Here is a 20,919-nt window from a genome sequence, read left to right as displayed (position 1 = left end):
AGGGGGTAACCTTTTTTTGTATAGAAGTTGCATTTTGTGTTAGTTGGGAGCAGGAGGTAACACGTTGTTGTTAAAGAGTTAGCATGTTTGATTTTAATGGGAGGGCAGAAGGTAACACGTTTTGTATATGAATTACATTTTGATGTTGAAAGGGATCAAAGTAACACGTTGTTGTATATGAAGTTCATGTTGTGTTTTATTGGGGTCAAAGGTTAACGGTTTTTTGTTTGAAATTACATGTTTATGTTGAGATGGGAGTCGAAGGTAACCATTGTTGTATATGAAGTTGCATTTTGATTTTTGAGATGGGGGTCAGGGGGGTAACACAGTTTTGAATGAATTAGCATTTTGATGTTGGGGGATGGAGGCCGGGGTTTTTGGGTTTGCAGTTGTGTTTGGTTGGGGTTTGGGTAAACCCGTTTTTTATTTTAAATGTTTGATGTTTAAAAGGGGGGTCAGAAGGTAAAACAGTTGTTTTATGAAATTAGCAGTTTTTATGTTGAGATGGGGGTCAAAGGTAACCCCGTTTTTTATATGAAGTTTCATGTTGATTGGGGATGGGATCGAGGTAAAACCCGTTGTTGTATGAAATTTGCATGTTTTGTGTTTTTAATTAAGTTTTAAACCGGGGTTTGGTGTTTTTATTATAAAAATAGCATTTCGGGTTAAAAAAAAAATTACATACCTAGGGTCCCCCATCCCCAAAAAAACCCGGTCCATTGTAGTGTTGTTTGAAAAAAAAAAAATTTCGGATATTGGCTTAAAACAAATAATAAAAACTTTTAAAATTGGAAAATTTTCCCCCCAATTAGTTGCCTTGTCCCGGTCGCTTTTTGAACGAAACGGAAAAAGGGTTTTTTTTACAAAATCCTTTTTTTTTTAAAGGAAATTTTCCCATTCAATTTTTCTTTTATTTTATCTTTTACAATCCCCTTAAAGAAAAACAAAATAAAAAACCCTTTTCAAAAAGGAAAATTTTTCACTCCAAAATTTTTTTTAAATTTTTTTTTACAAATAGCTTTAATTTTGAAAAAAATTTTGAAATTTTTAACCAGCAAAAAAAAAGTAACAAAAAAACCCAAAATTTTTCAACTTTGATCCCCCTCTAAAACCTTGTTAGTTTTTTTGGTTTTGAAAAAAAATAAAAAAAATTTGAAAAATTTTCCAGTCTAAGTACAAAAATTAATTTTCCCAAAAAAACCTGTTTCCTTTCATACCGTGCAACTTAAGGAACATTGAAAATATTTTAAAAAATTTTTTTGAAAAAATAAAATTAGGGGTTTTAATTTTTTTAAAAAGTTTTTCATTCCTTTTTTAATTTGAAAATTCCGTTAGGGGAAAAACCTTCGTGCCCTTTTTGGCTAGAAATTTTTCTAACATTGATATTATTTTTAAAAATACCCAAAATTTTTCGCAAAAAATATTTTAAATTACTCTTTGGGATTTAAGGTTTTTCAAATCCATTTTTATATAACCCAAAATTTCCTTTTATTATTTAAAACGATTAAACCGGAAAAAAAGGTTTGAAAAGACAAAAAATGGCATTCCGTTTGCTAAAAAATTACACCTGGTAAAACCCTAAAATTGTAAACAAGGGGGATCCCCTTTATCTTAAAAAAGGGGGGGGCAAAAGGGGGAAAGTTTTTTGATCCCGTTTTAAGGGGTACCCCAAAATGTCTTTCATGCTTTATTCGCGATTTAAAAAAAATAAAAGCCGAAGATTTTTTTCAATTTTAAAAAGTTTTATTCGACCCCAATTTGCAATAAGAAACCGGCCCAGGGCCTTTGCATTGAAAACAATAGGGAAAAAAACATGTTTCCAATTTTCAAAAAGTTGGCACTAAAGAAAATTCCCCCATTTTGGAGCCAAAACAAAACCAGGGCCATGGCCCCCCCCGCTAAAAAGGGGGTTTGCAGGGGAATTTTTGGCCCGGCAGAGCAGATATTTTTGTGTAATTTCCCAAAGGGCAAAAATCATTAAAAATGCTTCCCCGAAGACAGGGAAAAAAAAATTATCCCCGTAAAAAAAGTTTGGATTTTCAGAAAAAAGTTTCCCCCATTCCCAATTTGGCTTTTAAGAAACCCTTTTTCCCATTCCAAAACTAAAAAATTTTTCAAACAATCCCCCTTTTTTTCCCTTAATCTAAAACGTTTTTTGAGAAGAAAAGCTTTATCCCCAAACACTTGGAAAATTTTCCCTTTTTGGAAAAAAAAACAATTTTGGGCAAACAAAAAACTTTCTTTTGGGGCCCCTTTTAAAAGCAAAGTTGTTTTCAAAAAAATAAAGGAAGATGGGTTCTTTTCGGAAGCGATTTAATTTGGATAAAAAATTTTCTCCCAAAAAGGGACAAACAAACAAAATAATATTTGTCCCCCTTATGTTTTTGTTTTTAAAATTCAGGCCTTCCTAAATTTGGGGAAATTTTAAAAAAAAATGCTTCCTTTTTTTCACAAGTCTCTTGATTCCAATTTGGGGGTTTTTTAAAGTATTGAGACCCTTTTTACTATTTCCCCCAAAAAAAATTTCCCCCCTTTTTTCCCCAAAAGGAATCAAACTGAAATGTTTTACGCCAAAAAATTTCCCGGGCCCATTTTAAAACTTTAAAAAAAATTTTTTTTTTTTAAAAAAAGAATACAAGTCCGGAAATTAACTTTCCCTTTGAGGCCTTCCATATACAAACCGCTTTTTTTTGTTTTCTAAAAGTTTTACAAAAAATTTTAAAAAATAAGTTTTAAAAATAATTTAAAAATCAAAAATTTCCCAATCCAGAAAAGGGCGAATGAAAAAAGGATAAAAATGTATCAATTTCCGAAAGCTTACTCCCCCCAACAAAAAAAATAATAAAATTTTGGAACCGCGTTTCATGTGACTGAAAACCCCCAATAATTTTATGAAAAAAGTTTAATGATTTCAAAAAATTTAGAAAATTTTTTTATTTCCAAATTGGAAATTTATTTTGTTTTTTTTTTTTTTAACGTTTTTTAAAAACTTTGTAAAAATTTCCAAACCCCTGTCATTAACAAGAATTTCTTTGTGAAATTTGTTTTTTTAAAAAGTTACATTACCCCCAAAAAAATCTTTAATTTTAATTTTTTATTTTTGTTAACATCGGAAAAACTTTTCCGGTCCCCCAAAATTAATTTAACATTTCCCGGTATTCCGACGGAAATTTTTGGGTTTTTTGGGAACCACCGTTATTTTTTGTGGGCAATATAAAAAGGCCCTTTTAACGGCACCTATTTTTAAAAATTTTTAATTTTTTACCCTTTTGGCCCCGCCCCCCAGCCCTTGGGGTATCAGGGCCCAACAGTGAAATCAAAGTCACCTTTGATAATTAAAAAAGGGGGAAATAATTCCAAAAAAAAAAAAAAAAAAAAAAAAAAAAGGGGGGGGGGGGGGAATGAATCAAATGAATTCAAAAAATGTGATTTTCCTAAATTAATAAACTATGAAAGGGGTTTCCCCCCTCCCCCCTCCCCTTTTAAATGTCCTTCCCAGAATGCTAAACAAAGCTCCCAATGAAAGTCAAGGTCATTCATTTGAACAAACTTGGTAGCCCTTCACCCCAGCATGCTACAAACCCAATATCAACTCCCTGGGACTCTTGGTTATTGAGAAGAAGTCGTTTAAAGATTTCAGTCTTTTTGACCCCTGTGACCTTGAATGAAGGTCAACTTTATTCATTTGAACAAACTTGGTAGCCCTTTACCCCAGCATGCTACAGGCCCAATATTAGGTATCTGGGCCTTTTGGTTAGAAGTTGCTTAAAAGGAAAAGTTGACGCCGGACGGACGACGGACGCCGCGCCACGGCATAAGCTCACTTGCCCTTCGGGCAGGTGAGCTAAAAATGAAATATTGACATGGGATTCGAACACAAGCTGTAAGTCATTATGACAAAGACACATACTAAGTTATAAATCCACGTGGCATGCAGTAAGAAACAAGAGATCCCAGAGGGATCTTGGCGCCCACCATTGAATGATCTTCATAGGTTCCATGTTAGATTGATCTTTTCTCTACTTTTCCCTTCATTTTACTAATCTGTGCAAATTGAGACATCCCTCCAGTACTTTTCAAAGAAGGGAATCCTAGCTATATAAGAAATTTGAGATTTAACGATAATGGCGGTTTGTTTGCCAGGTTGTTTTCAGGACAGACTGGTCTCAAAATGCAATACAAGGGACCAAGGGGAACCTACTTATGAAATTTGAGAAAGATCCATTCAGTACTTTGAGAAATAGAGATAACAAACTTCAATTGTCAAAATCCAAGATGGCAGTCTGTCGGCCATATTGTTTTCCAATTGATCTCAAAATGCAATAAGCATAATGAGGCACCAAGGGGAACCTCCATATGAAATTTCAGAAAGATCCCTTCAGTACTTTCTCAGAAATAGCGATAACAAACTTCAATTGTCAAAATCCAAGATGGCTGCCTGTCGGCCATGTTATTTTCAGATTGGTCTCAAAATGCAATATGCATAACTAGGCACCAAGGGAAACTTACATATGAAATTTGAGAAAGATCCCTTAAATACTTTCGCAGAAATAGTGATAACAAACTTCAATTGTCAAAATCCAAGATGGCTGCCTGTCGGCCATGTTGTTTTCGGATTGGTCTCAAAACGCAATATGCATAACTAAGCACCAAGGGAAACTTACATATGAAATTTGAGAAAGATACCTTAAATACTTTCTCAGAAATAGTGATAACAAACTTCAATTGTCAAAATCCAAGATGGCTGCCTGTCGGCCATGTTGTTTTCAGATTGGTCTCAAAACGCAATATGCATAACTAGGCACCAAGGGAAACCTACATATGAAATTTCAGAAAGATCCATTCAGTACATTCTCAGAAATAGCGATAACAAACTTCAATTGTCAAAATCCAAGATGGCTGCCTGTCGGCCATGTTGTTTTCAGATTGGTCTCAAAACGCAATATGCACAACTAGGCACCAAGGGAAACCTACATATGAAATTTCAGAAAGATCCATTCAGTACCTTCTCAGAAATAGTGATAACAAACTTCAATTGTCAAAATCCAAGATGGCTGCCTGTCGGCCATGTTGTTTTCCGATTGGTCTCAAATCGCAATATGCATAACTATGCACCAAGGGGAACCTACATATGAAATTTGAGAAAGATCCCTTAAGTGCTTTCTCAGAAATAGCGATAACAAACTTCAATTGTCAAAATCCAAGATGGCTGCCTGTCGGCCATGTTGTTTTCCGAATGGTCTCAAAACGCAATATGCATAACTAGGCACCAAGGGGAACCTTCATATGAAATTTGAGAAAGATCAATTCAGCACTTTCTGAGAAATAGCGATAACAAACTTCAATTGTCAAAATCCAAGATGGCTGCCTGTCGGCCATGTTGTTTTTAGATTGGTCTCAAAATGCAATATGCATAACTAGGCGCCAAGGGGAACCTACATATGAAATTTGAGAAAGATCCCTTCAGTACTTTCTGAGAAATAGCGATAACAAGAATTGTTTACGGACGGACGGACGGACCACGGACCACGGACGCAGGGCGATTTGAATAGCCCACCATCTGATGATGGTGGGCTAAAAAGTCCGGAAAACTGTGTGGTGACCATGCCAACAACACTTACGACAAGTGTGACGACGATGAGTGTGATGACAGACAAAGTAATCACTTGCCCATCATCAATTTTGATGGTTGTCTAAAAACCACAAAACCAAACATGTAAAAATTCAACATTCGCTTTATTTATACAGCTTGTGTATTTACACAGAAATCTGCTGCCATTTTTATATTTCAAACATCCATTTGAAAATGCTAAGTAAACAATACATGAAAGATACATAACACACCCGAAACAAAGGACAGAGGATCATTGATCAATTGTCAAACAAGACAAAGGACAGAGGATCATTGATCAATTGTCAAACAAGGGACAGAGGATCATTGATCAATTGTCAAACAAGACAAAGGACAGAGGATCATTGATCAATTGTCAAACAATTGTGGCGTTATTGTTAAGTCAAACATAGCTGGTCCCAGTTTAATGATAATCTCAGTCTATAGTAATTTCCTTTTCCTGCAAATGCAGAACCTCAAAGGTTGCTAGTTATTTTAAGTTTCTGTGAGGGACATTATTTATAGAAGTTTCTGTGAGGGACATTATTTATAGAAGTTTCTGTGGGGAAAATTATTTATAGGGAATTCTGTGGGGAAAATTATTTATAGAGAATTCTGTTGGCGACATTATTTATAGAGAATTCTGTTGGCGACATTATTTATAGGGAATTCTGTTGGCGACATTATTTATAGAGAATTCTGTTGGCGACATTATTTATAGAGAATTCTGTGGGAGAAATTATTTATAGAGAATTCTGTGGGAGACATTATTTATAGAGAATTCTGTGGGAGACATTATTTATAGAGAATTCTGTTGGCGACATTATTTATAGGGAATTCTTTGGGAGACATTATTTACAGACCTTTTTAGATGTGATGCTCATTTTTCTGAACTTATTGGGTTTTTAAAAATTATAAGCATTTCTCCTGATAATTTTTGACTATAACTATGGTCCCAAACCAAAATCTGGGGTTGGCAATTATGTGTTTGTGTGCTGCTGAAATTGTAGAAACATTCAGGTGTACAATTATGTAGTTTGAGTACATTTGTCCATACAATGGATGGTAGTATAGTTTCATAAAACACGGGGCTATTGACTTTTCTTCTAGAAAATGTAATGAATATAAGGAAAGGTATATCCGCCTCATGTATCATATTGTTGTTCAGTATCATTATATACATCATGGCTCCCTGTCCGCCTCATGTATCATATTGTTGTTCAGTATCATTATATACATCATGGCTCCCTGTCCTCACGGTCCTCCACAGAAAGCAGCTGGTGTCGTAATTGTTATTTCAAGCATATTATTTAGCTGAAAGACCCTGTGATTAATGATCATATCAATAATTGTTGAACACAACATACTTGTACCTACATGTCTATGAATGATGTAAATAAAAACCGCTCGTATATTTTTAGCCATTTTACGGAGTTGTGGCGAGAACAGGGAACCAGTGACATAAGACATATGGTGTATATGTACAGTATACATTGTAATTAAGGATTGTATTGGCAGATCACAATTAATAGTACATTTTACAGACTTTCAATAATATATTGGAGGTGGGATATCCAACGTAAACATTTCGGTGTGGTTCTGTGTAACCCAGCCGACGGATTCCACAAGGAACACAAGATGTTGACAACAAGCCTAAGTGTCGAAACTAGTCAATTACATGATTAAATTTGATCCAGTGGATTTCACCCCAGCACCATGTTGTTATGGTCATCTTTACCCTTAGACTTTCATTCAGTAAACAGGTCTCTAGCAGAAAAAAATATGTGAGCTTTAAGGGTTTATGTCCTTAATTAGTTAAATACAGTACTGAACAAAATATGATACACCGATATTCAAAACATGCAAAAATTAAAAACATAGAAACTTTTCTATTTTAGACAATTTTTTTAAAAGGCACTTAATTCCAACAGTCTTTGTATTTAGCATTTTTTTACCTATAGGGTTTTGTTTTTAAATAGAGATATACAATGTATTGAAAACAAAATAGAATTATAATAGGGATAAACAAAACAAGAGATATATATTATAAACTACTAAATTATCCCAGCCTGTGGTTTTAGTAATACAAACAGTACACGGGATCTCCCCTTGTATAATATCTATATGGGGGTAATACAAATTTAACTACATCACCACATCTGACGATTGTTTAGGAGAAAGACTTCTAAAAAGATTAATAGTGTATAGATTATAATTATCAAACAAGACGTCATTTTTAAAGAACAAACAGAGGGATGTTATTGTGAGCTCTTCAATAAAAGTTTATGATCCAGAATGTATACAATATTCGTGAGACATTGACATATTTTAATAATCATGGATTTTAAACAAATACCGGCGATTTATTTCCATACTACATAACGTGTTTCTGACAAATACAACAGTAAAAAGAATCTGTATTATAGTCTAAGATAAATCATTTTATAAATATTTATATCATAATGAGAAAAAAAACAGTTTTAAACATTAAAAATTTAATTATACATAAAATAAATGTTATACTCTATCTCTGTATATAATCTATAACAATACAAATAAAAGGAACTGTTGCAGTTCAAATCTCTATATAAATAAATTGTCCACCTACTTCCTAGTTTAATAATGTCATAAATGTAATACTGATTCCTTAATTTTGATTTTTAGTTTCTACGCTTGACATTGTTGACTTTATCCTGGGTTTGGTCTGTACGCTTGTTACCATGAGAGTGACAGTTACCATAACAACCAAACAAAATACCTAATTGTGTTACTACAACAACAACAACCAAAACAGCTACATCATCATAGAAACATGTTATGAACTAAAATACCAGCATCAAAAGGGTTACCATAATATATATTTACATAAATTGTAATCTACAGCATTGAAACCTTCATCAGAGCAAGGAAACATGTTTAATACAATGTCATTATATACCAAGAAACAATTTAAAAATCTCACATAAAATATACAATTTTTATATTAAAAACCAATGTTAATGGCACAAATACGTCAAAAAAATGCTCCCATACTGTATTTAACACATATAACTTCTTATCACAGCCCCAATCCTATATCATTAGTCAAACTAAACTTTTTAATGTTTAATTGTTCAATCAGGGATAGCTACTAATATCTCTTATAGGTATATCGAATAGATTCTTAATATAGCACTATTTATCTGTGTACTTTTTTATCTATGTGTACTTTCTAATGTGTCATCAATTATTGTGTACCTTTGATACGTGTCATCAATTATTGTGTATCTTTGAAATGTGTTGTCAATTATTGTGTACCTTTGAAACATGTCATCAATTCTTGTATACCTTTCAAATGTGTCATCAATTCTTGTGTACCTTTCAAATGTGTCATCAATTCTTGTGTACCTTTCAAATGTGTCTTCAATTCTTGTGTAACTTTCACAAAGGTTATCATTTTTTAAACATCTAAGAACTGTACACATTATATTTACATATGAAGAATTTCTTTGCAAAGAAGATATATAACATACTTTAGTCAGGTAGCATACAACCTTCAGTCTCTGTTTCATGCATTTTACTGACAAAAGATCTTAGCACTTTTATTGTTATCAATCACAGAATTTATCTCAAAAACTTACTACAAGAGCACTTCAAATTCAGGTCAGCCTTTCTTGGAAGGTTTTCATCCAAATTAATCTGATAACTTCAAAAGCCTCAACAATAAAATCTCAACAATAATTATAACACATAACAATTCAACATAAAAATCTTATTAAATACTTAGACAAGTACTATTCTACAAATTAAAAATGTAATAAATAGTTGATACTGATCAGTAAGACAAGTACTTTTTCACAAAGTTGAAGTCCAGTGTTGTACTTCCAATGATGTATCCCAGATGTACTAACGAACGTATGTTGTATCGTAAGTCTCTGGGATGTATTTGGTCTCTTTAACTCAAATTTGCTAAGTAGACACTTTTATATTTTTATATATACGATTATTTTATTTCTTGTTATTAACCGACAATTATGAAAAAAAAATTCACTGAATGTCATTTAAACAAAGAACAAAAAAACAAATCCTGACCAGGGTCTGGGTACTACTACGGACGAAGCTACAGACTTACTGTAGTCCAGATTTAGTAGTACCATAACAAGTTTTAACACTTCACTGGTGAAATGTCTGACCAGACTGCGGACGAAATTCCAAACTGTTTACAGAATATTGAACAGAGGCAGCAGTTCACCTGTTCTGTCTCGATGTCAGTACAACATATATTGTTGAAGATGTACATCTTGTTGAACAATGTTTTTGTCAATCAGCTAAACTGTACGTCGAGATCTGTCTGATGGCTAAAACAATTTCTGAATAGTTAACCATTATGGTCGGACTAGCTCGAAGCTGCGTCGCTTTGGTATTCAGGCACTGATGCTTCCCTCTATTGATGGAAAAGTATACCAAGGGAAAGAACTCCCAATGTACAACTCCAATAATCATACATGGGAGACAACTCCAATGTCAAAAACTATTCCTTCAGAGACAGGGGAGACAACTTGGTAATCACATTACCCCATTCATCACTCTGGGGGGGTCACCATTGAGAGCAGCGTTTAGCGTATTCAAAAGCCGCTGCCAGTTCTCGGGCTGAAAATCCGCTTTCAGGCCCTCGGCAATCTTTATGCATGTACTGCCATCTAGTGTTTGAAATTTAATAATGTTACGAAGCTTTTCCCCGGACTCAAACATACTCAGCATTCTCTCCACAAGGGCAGTGTCACGTTTCTCAATCGCATACATCAAAGGAGTTTTTCCATTTTTCTTGTCCTGAAAAAAGTAATGATGTTGTTGAATATCCAACTTTATTAAAATTTTATCAAAATCATTTGCTTAGGGCCCTGGGTACCAAATCTTTTTTTTTTTTCATTTCCACAGACAGATATCCTATATCGCAATCAAACATGTGTGACAATTTTTCCTAATTAAGCTCAACAAAAACACAAACATATTAAAAGTACTTTGTATACACAAGGACTACCCCATTTATCTCAAATTTCACTGCAAAAAGGTTGTAAACGACAGATTTCTGACATTGCATGGAAGAGCAAAATTTTATTTTTTCGAAAATTTCTAGATATGAAATCTTTCACTGTTCTATAACTTTTTTCTGTACAATCATAATTTACAAAGATACAGAAGATTCAGAAAAAACATGAGTTTCAGTAAAAAGAAATAAAAAAATCAATCCAGAACATTAATGTACCTGTGATGTAGGGTCAGCCCCTGCCTTCAGTAAAGTCTCAATGATAGGGACGCTGTCAATGAACTGTCCATTCTTATTCTGACGTCTGTGGGCAAGGATGGCGCAATGTAGAGCTGTGTGACCTAATAAACAAAATACAAGTGATATGGATTGATTTTTGGCATGTATAAGAATTTAACGGAGCAATTCTTGGCAAAAAAATTAGGGTCTGGTGACCAGTCAAATATATCTCAGCATTAACAACTACCACAAACACACTTTCATATTCATCTCAAATATTTTGTTAGAAACAAAACAGGATGATAATTTTAATGCAAAAACACAACCACAATAAAATATCAACATCCTATCATTTGTGATGGAAGGACAAAAGTATAGACTTAAGTTACCCACCTTCTGAGTTGACAATATTGAGGTTGATGGCGGGAGATCGGATGAGTTCCTGGAGCGTTGAGAGGTAAGTATGACCATTAGATGAAGCCACATGTAGTGGCGTCTTCACTTCTCGTGTCTTGCCATCATTTGAATATACCTGTGAGACATAGAAAAACGTACACCTGTATGACATAGTACATAGTACACCTGTATGACATAGTACACCTGTATGACATAGTACACCTGTATGACATAGTACACATGTATGGCATAGTACATAGTACACCTGTATGACATAGTACACCTGTATGACATAGTACATAGTACACCTGTATGACATAGTACATAGTACACCTGTATGACATAGTACACCTGTATGACATAGTACACCTGTATGACATAGTACACATGTATGGCATAGTACACTTGTATGACATAGTACACTTGTATGACATAGTACACCTGTATGACATAGTACACCTATATGACATAGTACACATGTATGGCATAGTACACTTGTATGACATAGAACATTGATAGCACACCTGTATGGCATAGAACATAGTACACCTTTATGACATATATAGTACACCTGTATGACATAGTACACCTGTATGACATAGAAAATAGTACACCTGTATGACATAGAAAATAGTACACCTGTATGACATAGAAAATAGTATACCTGTATGACATAGTACAAATAGTACACCTGTATGACATAGTACACCTGTATGACATAGTACACCTGTATGACATAGTACACCTGTATGACATAGTACAAATAGTACACCTGTATGACATAGTACAAATAGTACACCTGTATGACATAGTACAAATAGTACACCTGTATGACATAGTACAAATAGTACACCTGTATGACATAGTACAAATAGTACACCTGTATGACATAGTACAAATAGTACACCTGTATGACATAGTACAAATAGTACACCTGTATGACATAGTACACCTGTATGACATAGTACACCTGTATGACAGAGTACACCTGTATGACATAGTACACCTGTATGACATAGTACACCTGTATGACATAGAAAATAGTACACTTGTATGACATAGTACACCTGTATGACATAGTACACCTGTAAGACATAGTACACCTGTATGACATAGTACACCTGTATGACATAGTACACCTGTATGACATTACCTAAACATATCAATAAAGTTTACAGTTTGCCTTTTTTTCTGTTTCCTCTGGCTCCAACACCAAACATTCTGATGTTTTGATGGGCAGATATCCAATTTGATTGTCAAAATATCTAATGCATTGTATTGGATCTAGAAGGAAACTGGACTTCCTTTCTGTAAGTTAAATCACTAACTTATTATAAGTTTTAGAATTTCATATGTACCAGTATTCTTTTCTGAATATTTGTACATGATATTAAATTGGAAATTTCCCATTAAAGGATAATATTTGTTCTCTGTTTTAAAGAAACAAAATCAGAAATCCCTTGCATACTCCAGAACTTACATGTAATTAAACCAAGTGGTTTGATTTTTCATAAAGATAGAGGAATTTTTTGGATGTATATAGGATACTTATCTTTTCCAAACTGATTTTGGAAAACCCCTATTACTCATGTTTAAAAGTGAAAGTGAAAGTAGACTGTTACCTGAGCCATTGAGCATGGGTTGGCATTCCGGGCAACCAAACTATGGACCATCATTGGCTGATTGGCTGCCACAGCTAGGTAAAGAGGTGTCTAAAAATAGAAACAGACAGCACTTTAAATAAAGAAACAGAAATCACTATAAATATAAAGAAACAGAATGCATATATAGTAGCTTAAAATAGAAACAGAAAGCATAACTTTATTATGTAGCTTAAAATAGAAACAGAAAGCAAAACAAGTGTATTTCTGCGGTACAAACCCATACTTATAACAGAAACTGGACCAAAACAAATATAGCTATGACTTCAAACGAAGATTTTTCAAAATTAGCTGTACTTCCACTGTACCTGCATGAATGCAAGACTTTTAAGTTTAATGTTGTACTCAAAAATATCTTGTTTCAAAATATTTTCATCATGTATGAATAATGATCTGAGTTTCTTGATTACCAGGATGGAAGTATACAGCGAGTCCAAAAAATGGGACCCTAAAACAATTATAAAATTTTTTACTCAACCAATCACATATGACATCACTTTTCAGAATGTCATCTGTGATTGGCTAAGACAAAACTTAAGATGGTTTTAGAATTGTTTTAAGATCTTTTGGGCCTGTACCACATGGTGTGTGATCTCCTCACAATAACGTTATTACCCACCTGTCTCTTACAATTCGTAGCATCAATCATAACCTCAAGTTTCTCTCTGCACAGTCGTTCAATCAAAGCCTGGACCATGCTAGCATCCGTCTTACATACAGCAACGTGAAGATATCTGTGTCATCACAAATATCTCATTAACCAAAGAGTTCAGGTCAAAGGGAAGTAACTAGTATTTAAATCAACTTTAAAAAGTAACTGTAACTAATGCAGAAAGAAAATATCTCTAATAAAAGAAAATTACATTCACTAAAAAATCATTTTGATTAATTTTCTATAACATTCAATACTTTAATAAAGAGTAAGAAAGAAATACACAAAATATAAAATTTAAGTGAAAATCTTGTTAAGTATTGTTCTTTGTACATCATTCCTAAAAAAGTTAAAAAAAAGTTTTCTGAGTAACTGCAAATTAAAGCATTCGTATACTTACGTGTCTCCCTCATCATCCTGGTATCTGAGCCGGTCCCGAGATATATCGGCCACTGTCCGTCTGGCCATATTCAGCAGGTTCTGTCTGTATATAGCTGTAACAGTAAGTAGATCATAATTGTATGATGTCCTTTAAAAAGTCAGTTAATTCCATCACAATTCTCCCCAATTAACATAAAAAAAAACAGGGGCCACAAATCTATATAAAAGCAACAAAGAGGCATAATTCTCTATAAATATCAAAGGGACATAACTCTGTATAAATACCAAAGGGACATAACTCAGTATACGTAAATAACAAAGGGACATAACTCTATATAAATAAGAATTGGGATAACTCTCTATATAAATAACAAAGGGACATAATTCTCAATAAATATAACTCTATATATAATGCTGTGAGATTCCATTTCAATATATAAATCACCAGTATACATATATCTTCCTGAATTAATGTTACTGTTTTTACCTGTCACCAGGAAACAAAATCCTAAAACAATGATACTGTAATGGATAACTTACTTTGCGGATTCTGTCCAGGTTTTGGGACGACAGGCCTTGTTCCTGGCTCATTGAGATTTCTAGTCATCACAGGAGCTGTGTTTGCTGGCTTTGAACTGTCAGGTATGGACGTACCAGGCTTGGGGAGAATTTTCTTTAATGCCTTGGCAGGTTGTGGTTTACTGCGAGCAGTCTGGTTCATATTCTGGTTGTTTAGTATGATGATCATAGGTGGAGGCTGGACCACGTTCCCCGCGGCCTGAATTCCATTTCCTGCTTGCTGGTTTCCCGGAGGCATCAACACCATTTGAGCTTGGGAGACTGGCTGTTGTGGCAGAACTGGTGTAGTCATGGCAGTTGTAATTGGTAATTTGGAGTTCATAGGCATCGGTGCTGCCATTGGGATCATGTTGTTTGTTACTAAGGTAACAGGAATACGATTCTGGTTCTGTGTAGTGGTCATGATGTTTGGCACAGGCTGAATGTTCTGTAATGGTTTATTACCAGGAGCTTGGTTTCTGTTCTGTGTGACATGTGGGACATGCTGACCAGTGACGATGTTTTGAGGGGGAGCCATGGACGGAACACTCATCCCCTTATTGCTAGTCTGGTTCTTCTGCATCTTCTTCTGATTATTAGATTCAATGATGTCATCAGCCAGAACTTCCATGACAATGTTGAGTTCCTTTTCATCAATCTGTTCATTAATGAGTTGAGAGTTGGAGACTTGGGGTGCTGTTGTCTGTGATGGCATGTACTGGACATTCTGTTGTCTCATCGTCGGTCCTGATGACATCATCTGGGACATGGTGACAGACGCCTGTGATATCTGAGGAGACCCCAGGTTGGGCTGAGAGACTCTGGTGTGAGACATCCCCATATGTCCAGGCAACTGTGAAATCATTGGAGCATGGGATGTCGGAGCTACAGAGTTAACCATTCCGTGGTGGCTAGCAAACTGTTGTGATGTCATAAGAGGAGCAGCAGATTGGGATGGAATAGAGACAGGATTTAGAATGCCTGGTTGTCCAGCCAGTTGCTGTGACGTTGTCAGGGACACTCCAGAGTTTGACTGACTAGGAACTATGTTTGGCAGACCTAGGGACCCTACAGATGGTTGTGACGATGAAATGTTGAGAGGTCGGCTTTGTTGGGGCATCATGGCATTACCAGCTAGGCATGGCCCTGATTGCATCATGGGAGATCCTGCCTGTTGCATCATGGGAGATCCTGCCTGTTGCATCATGGGAGTTCCTGCCTGTTGCATCATGGGAGTTCCTGACTGTTGCATCAAGGTAGATCCTGTCTGTTGCATCATGGCCGATCCTGTCTGTTGCATCATGGGAGATCCAGCCTGAGGCATCATGGCCGACCCTGTCTGTTGCATCATGGGAGATCCTGCCTGTTGCATCAAGGGAGATCCTGCCTGTTGCATCAAGGGAGATCCTGCCTGTTGCATCATGGGCGATCCTGTCTGTTGCATCAAGGGAGATCCTGCCTGTTGCATCAAGGGAGATCCTGCCTGTTGCATCAAGGGAGATCCTGCCTGTTGCACCCTGGGAGACCCTGCTTGTGACATTCCCTGCGAGCCGCTCATGTGTGGAGGTGAAGTCATCGACTGGTTGGAGATTTGACTTGGTGAGTTCTGTTCATCCCATGGAGTGTAAGTGTTCTGTAAGGCCGAGTCATAGACTGGGGAAGTATTATCATGTGGACTATTTACTGCCAAATCACCAATGATACCACTGTCATTAGACATATTTGATGGTGGCGGAGAATTGATAGACTTCACACTCGAATTATCAGGTGAATACAGCTGATCGGAGTATGGACTCTTGGCTGACTCTGACTCTGACTCGCTCGTGTATGGTTCACGTCGGCCATACATCTGGTCGATGCTGTTTGGTCGCGGCTGTTGGTTGCTGACCACATTTACATTGCCATTGACACTCTGGCTAAGCACTGTCTGGTGTGACTGGTAGACATTCTGGGAGAAGACAGCCGTGTTGTAGCTGTGAGTAGACATGTTGTACTGTCCACTGTTGTTCGGGGGATATGGATTATACTGTTGATCAACCATATCAAGAATGTCGTCCTGGTTCAGCGACGGGAATTTCAGATCTGTGACCTCCTTATTCGGTGATTTTACAACCATCATTCCAAGTGAACTGTTGTCTTTTGTCAGAAATTCAAATTGTTCTTCTCCTGGTCGCAAATATCGTAATGGTGGATCGTTACCATCATCTTCTCTTCCACGTTTTTTATCTTTGAATGTTTGTGCATTCTGTGAACCGTATCCTTTGTTGTAGCCCATGTGTTGAATGTTGTTTGTTGTTGCGAGGCCATGGGTCGGTCCTCGTGTTAATAAAGCACTGTTTTCCTGGCAAGGCTCTGTAACAACTTCTTTCTTCACCTCCTTCTTTGTCTCATAATCAACTGTTGAGTTCTCTCCCTTGGAGGAACTCTTTGGGGTTATCAGACTCTCTGGAAGTTCATTGTCCTCAACAGGTTCCCGTTTTATTGTCAGGGCAGACAAATTGTTTGCAAGATTTTCAACAGACTCATCTGAAAGCAATAAATCTCTCTGTCAGTAACACAAACAAAATACTTATCTGAATTTGAGGAAAGTGATGTACACTTGTTAGAAAGCTGGCTTATCAAATATTTGTGCCTACCCTGAAATTGTTTTTTCTATGCTGTATTTATCAATGATCTGTATATTTTGTTACACTATCTTCCATGTTACTTCATGAAATGTTTGTCTTTCATAGTTTGAAGCTGTCAAAATATTTTGTGTGCCCAAACTTTTCGCGGTGAATAACTATAAGTCATACAACAATATTATAACAATGATATATAACACAATAATACATCCAATATTTGTTGTCTATATAATGATTCCATAGCAAACATGAGAAAACATCAAAAGTTTATACACAACGAGTATTTCATGTTTTAGAGTACAATATGTATAGCGTGCTCCCAAATGCAACTTGCCCAAGTTTCCTCTGGCCCCAACATCAGACTTAGACATTCTGACAGATAGCGTGAATTTCCTCTGGGACAGATGAAACTCAGGCTAGTTCTATCTGCAAGAATGTCCAAGTCTGTTGCCAGGGTCAGAGGAAATTCAGACTAGCTCTATCTGCCAGAATGTCCAAGTCTGTTGTCAGGGTCAGAGGAAATTCAACCGAGATTTGTTCATGAGTTTGGTTTACTCAAGCATATATGTAATGTGATAGTCAGAATTACTCTAACATTTTTTTCAAATTTTGATCTTAAATTGATTTAAGGGGCATTCCTTCATTTGAATAAAGTCTAGATCGTCAAAATTTAACTTACTGGAAAATGTATTTTTCCAAATAGTAAAAGTTATAAGATAAACCAATGTTCTTCAAGTATCAAGTACTGAAAAATCTTAATTGGACCTGAAGTATCACTAATTACTGCAAAGACATACACTATTTGCATACAATACATAGTATTACATACGCCTTTTTCCTGTACATTTCGGTGTTAATTTCATTACATGTAGGCAAACACACTCATATAATTATCATTCAGACATAGTTTTTATCGACAGAAATTGTGCATATTTCTGATGTCAAAACGAAGGATTCTGAATGCCCCTTAAATCAATATTCACTGATAGACAAATGTAAAAACTTCATATAACAATAGAATAATTCAGACCAGAGATCTACATACAAACAAATCTCTGTTCAGACTTATAAAAAGTATACAGGGGAATACTTGTCAATCTACAGACACATCATGTATCATAGAACGTTAGTCAGAATAATTCTGACATTTCATTGACTTTTTTTTATTGGACTGGCGTCGATTAATCAATGCCGGACGGCTCCACCGTTATAAAAATCTGATGATAAAACGTCAGAATATTTCACACTAGAAAGTATTACAGGGCCTCATACATATATGTCGACCTACAGACTGTTCATACAGCATATTTACATATTTTCACACATTATTCTTCAGCTGACAATGAGATACCTGTCGAAGTATTATTCAAAGACAGCTGTGTATTAATTAAATATATTCAATTTTCTTTAAATTCAAGCATATACATCTATATAATTATAATAACTGCATATGAGATATACAGTCTTTACAGATCATGTTTAAAATATTTAGACATTAATATCCATGATTTATGATCACACCATGTCTCGGTATAATCCAATGACACTTACCATTAATTAACATGCTATCATTTGCATAATTTAAACATCAACACGTTTTAATTTTATAAAATGTCCACTTCGTATTACAACACTTTGGGCATAATATACTGTCATTAACTGTTATAAACAATACGTATCAATAATCATGCTACTGGTGATATTTGACATATAAAATATAACATGGATATATTATAATATATATATCCGAGCCTGAATATTAACATATACACCGACGTGACACAAACTGCCATGCAGGATGTCGCGTTGTTTAGCTCTTGTTGACAACAAAGAATATTTGATTTGTCAGTTTTCGTTTGGCAGCAATAGATAGCGTATATGTCTTTATCAAACACGAGGGCATAACTAACATCAGTGTTTAGTTTGGTAATATATATTTTAACTAAATCTGCTTGAACACCTGTTGTAGACATGAGACCCAAAATATGCTTCGTGACGATCGACATTTCGCCTGCGGCAATCTAATCATAAAACCACTTACCGTTCTCGCTTTTGCACGACTTATCTGAAGCCATTTTCCCTTCATCTTGTTTCTCTTCAACACAAGAATCTGCAGTTCTTTCTTTGACGCCCGTCATTTTCGTTAAAATATCAAAATTATTACTTAGATAGAGAATTAATACCAGTGTCTTCCTTCGTCTTGTAAACCTGCAAAATGACACCCGGATATAGATGGTGATTGGTTCAATTAGAGGTCACGTGGAAATTTTCGTCATAAGGGAAATCCCCTAATTGACATTCATAAATGACGTTGTCCAATCAAAATCGACCTAATTTATAAACTTCCTCTGGTGCTATTAATAACATGAGGCTCCAGTGGGGAAATGGTGAACATGTAATGACTTCCGTCTGTTGTTAAACTATATTTATAAACCAGTATTAAGATGTGCGGTGCCGTAACCACAACGCTGTTGACAGAGGTAGATTATACCCTAGATAATTTAGAATTTTAGCAGGTGCCCGACCAGGGAAAGACCGTGAATGCAGGGAAATCCAAATCGTATTCACACGTTATTTTCATTCTTGAAAATAGATCATTACAACATCCACAGTTGTAATGTATATAGGCGAGCGTACAGTATAATCTCCGGAGAGAACGGATGTGCACTCTTTTCCCCAAAGAAATTCAACAAGTTTTATTTCAAACAAGACAAAGGTTCAAACAACAGGCTTAGCCTGTATATAAGTTCTCTCCTAGAGGCAGATACATACCAGAGACCTATATACTAAATTAATATAGGTCTCTGTATATACTTATAAACTAAAATAGTATACAGAATGGCGTGCCATATGCTAGAGGTAACTACTAGTATATGAGTAAATATAGATAAATATATCTATATAAACATAAAATACAATGTGATGTAATTAGAAAATTAAGCATAAAGCATCAATCGATCAAACATAAAATATGTGTTTGGAAATATGGACAATATCTGATAATTTTCTCTTTGCATATTATCTAAACTTGTTTTCATTTTAATGATGTTTTGAAAATAAATAAATGAATAAATAATTAAATGATGTCAGACTTCGTAGTTTTATTAGTAGTTAGTATGACAAAATATGTGGGTTATTTCAGTGTGATAGTACAGGAAGATTTAAGTAATGCATTTAATAACAAAAAACGTTGTATCATGTTATAATTTGTTCCGCATTTACCTGTAACATTAGCTGTCACTCAGTACTACAAATTAAAACGGTCAGATAATTAGGCCATGACAGCAAAGCCGAAAAAAATAACCTAAGATTTCCCGGTGTTATCAAAAAAAACGAAAACAAGAAAATTGTTGTTGTTGTTTTTATTATTATTTTATTTTTTTAAAGAAAATCTTGGAAGGATGAGATGTAATATGTACAAAGTTCAATTGTTGACATCAATTGACAAATACGTTTCCACAACTGTAAATGTATTTATAAGACATATTACTCTCTTTCTCTCTCTATAAGTGTGAAATGTTGGTTACTTTTGTCCCCAATTCACTTTATTAACAAAGATACAAATAGAATTTTTCCAAATTAAATCATAATGAAGTATACTGTTCTGTTACATACTGTCACATACAGCTGTATGTTAGATCAACAAACTGACCAGGTAAATTCCCCGGATATATTTGTTAGCCAGAGAGTATACTAATGGTGTTGATATAATACACGGATACATTTGTTAGCCAGAGAGTATACTAATGGTGTTGATATAATACACGGATATATTTGTTAGCCAGAGAGTA

The 20,919-nt window shown here is 35.1% G+C and overlaps 1 protein-coding gene across 1 annotated transcript; it reads right to left on the bottom strand.

Moving 5' to 3' along the window:
- Positions 1-5,717: 5,717 nt before the first annotated feature.
- Positions 5,718-19,340, bottom strand: LOC117340283. Its single transcript, XM_033902050.1, has 8 exons — positions 19,170-19,340; positions 14,487-17,030; positions 13,966-14,059; positions 13,533-13,647; positions 12,875-12,964; positions 11,250-11,388; positions 10,857-10,978; positions 5,718-10,420 (listed from the first exon to the last, which is right to left on the bottom strand). The coding sequence occupies exons 1-8, from the start codon at positions 19,264-19,266 to the stop codon at positions 10,157-10,159; spliced, it is 3,465 nt and encodes a 1,154-aa protein (XP_033757941.1). The 5' UTR covers positions 19,267-19,340; the 3' UTR covers positions 5,718-10,156.
- Between the last annotated feature and the right edge of the window lie 1,579 nt (positions 19,341-20,919).

This window comes from Pecten maximus, chromosome 13 (genome assembly GCF_902652985.1).
Source record: "Pecten maximus chromosome 13, xPecMax1.1, whole genome shotgun sequence".
Classification (NCBI taxonomy): Eukaryota; Metazoa; Mollusca; class Bivalvia; order Pectinida; family Pectinidae; genus Pecten; species Pecten maximus.
Note: the sequence above shows the minus strand (reverse complement) of the source record. Positions and strands in the feature narration are given on the sequence as shown.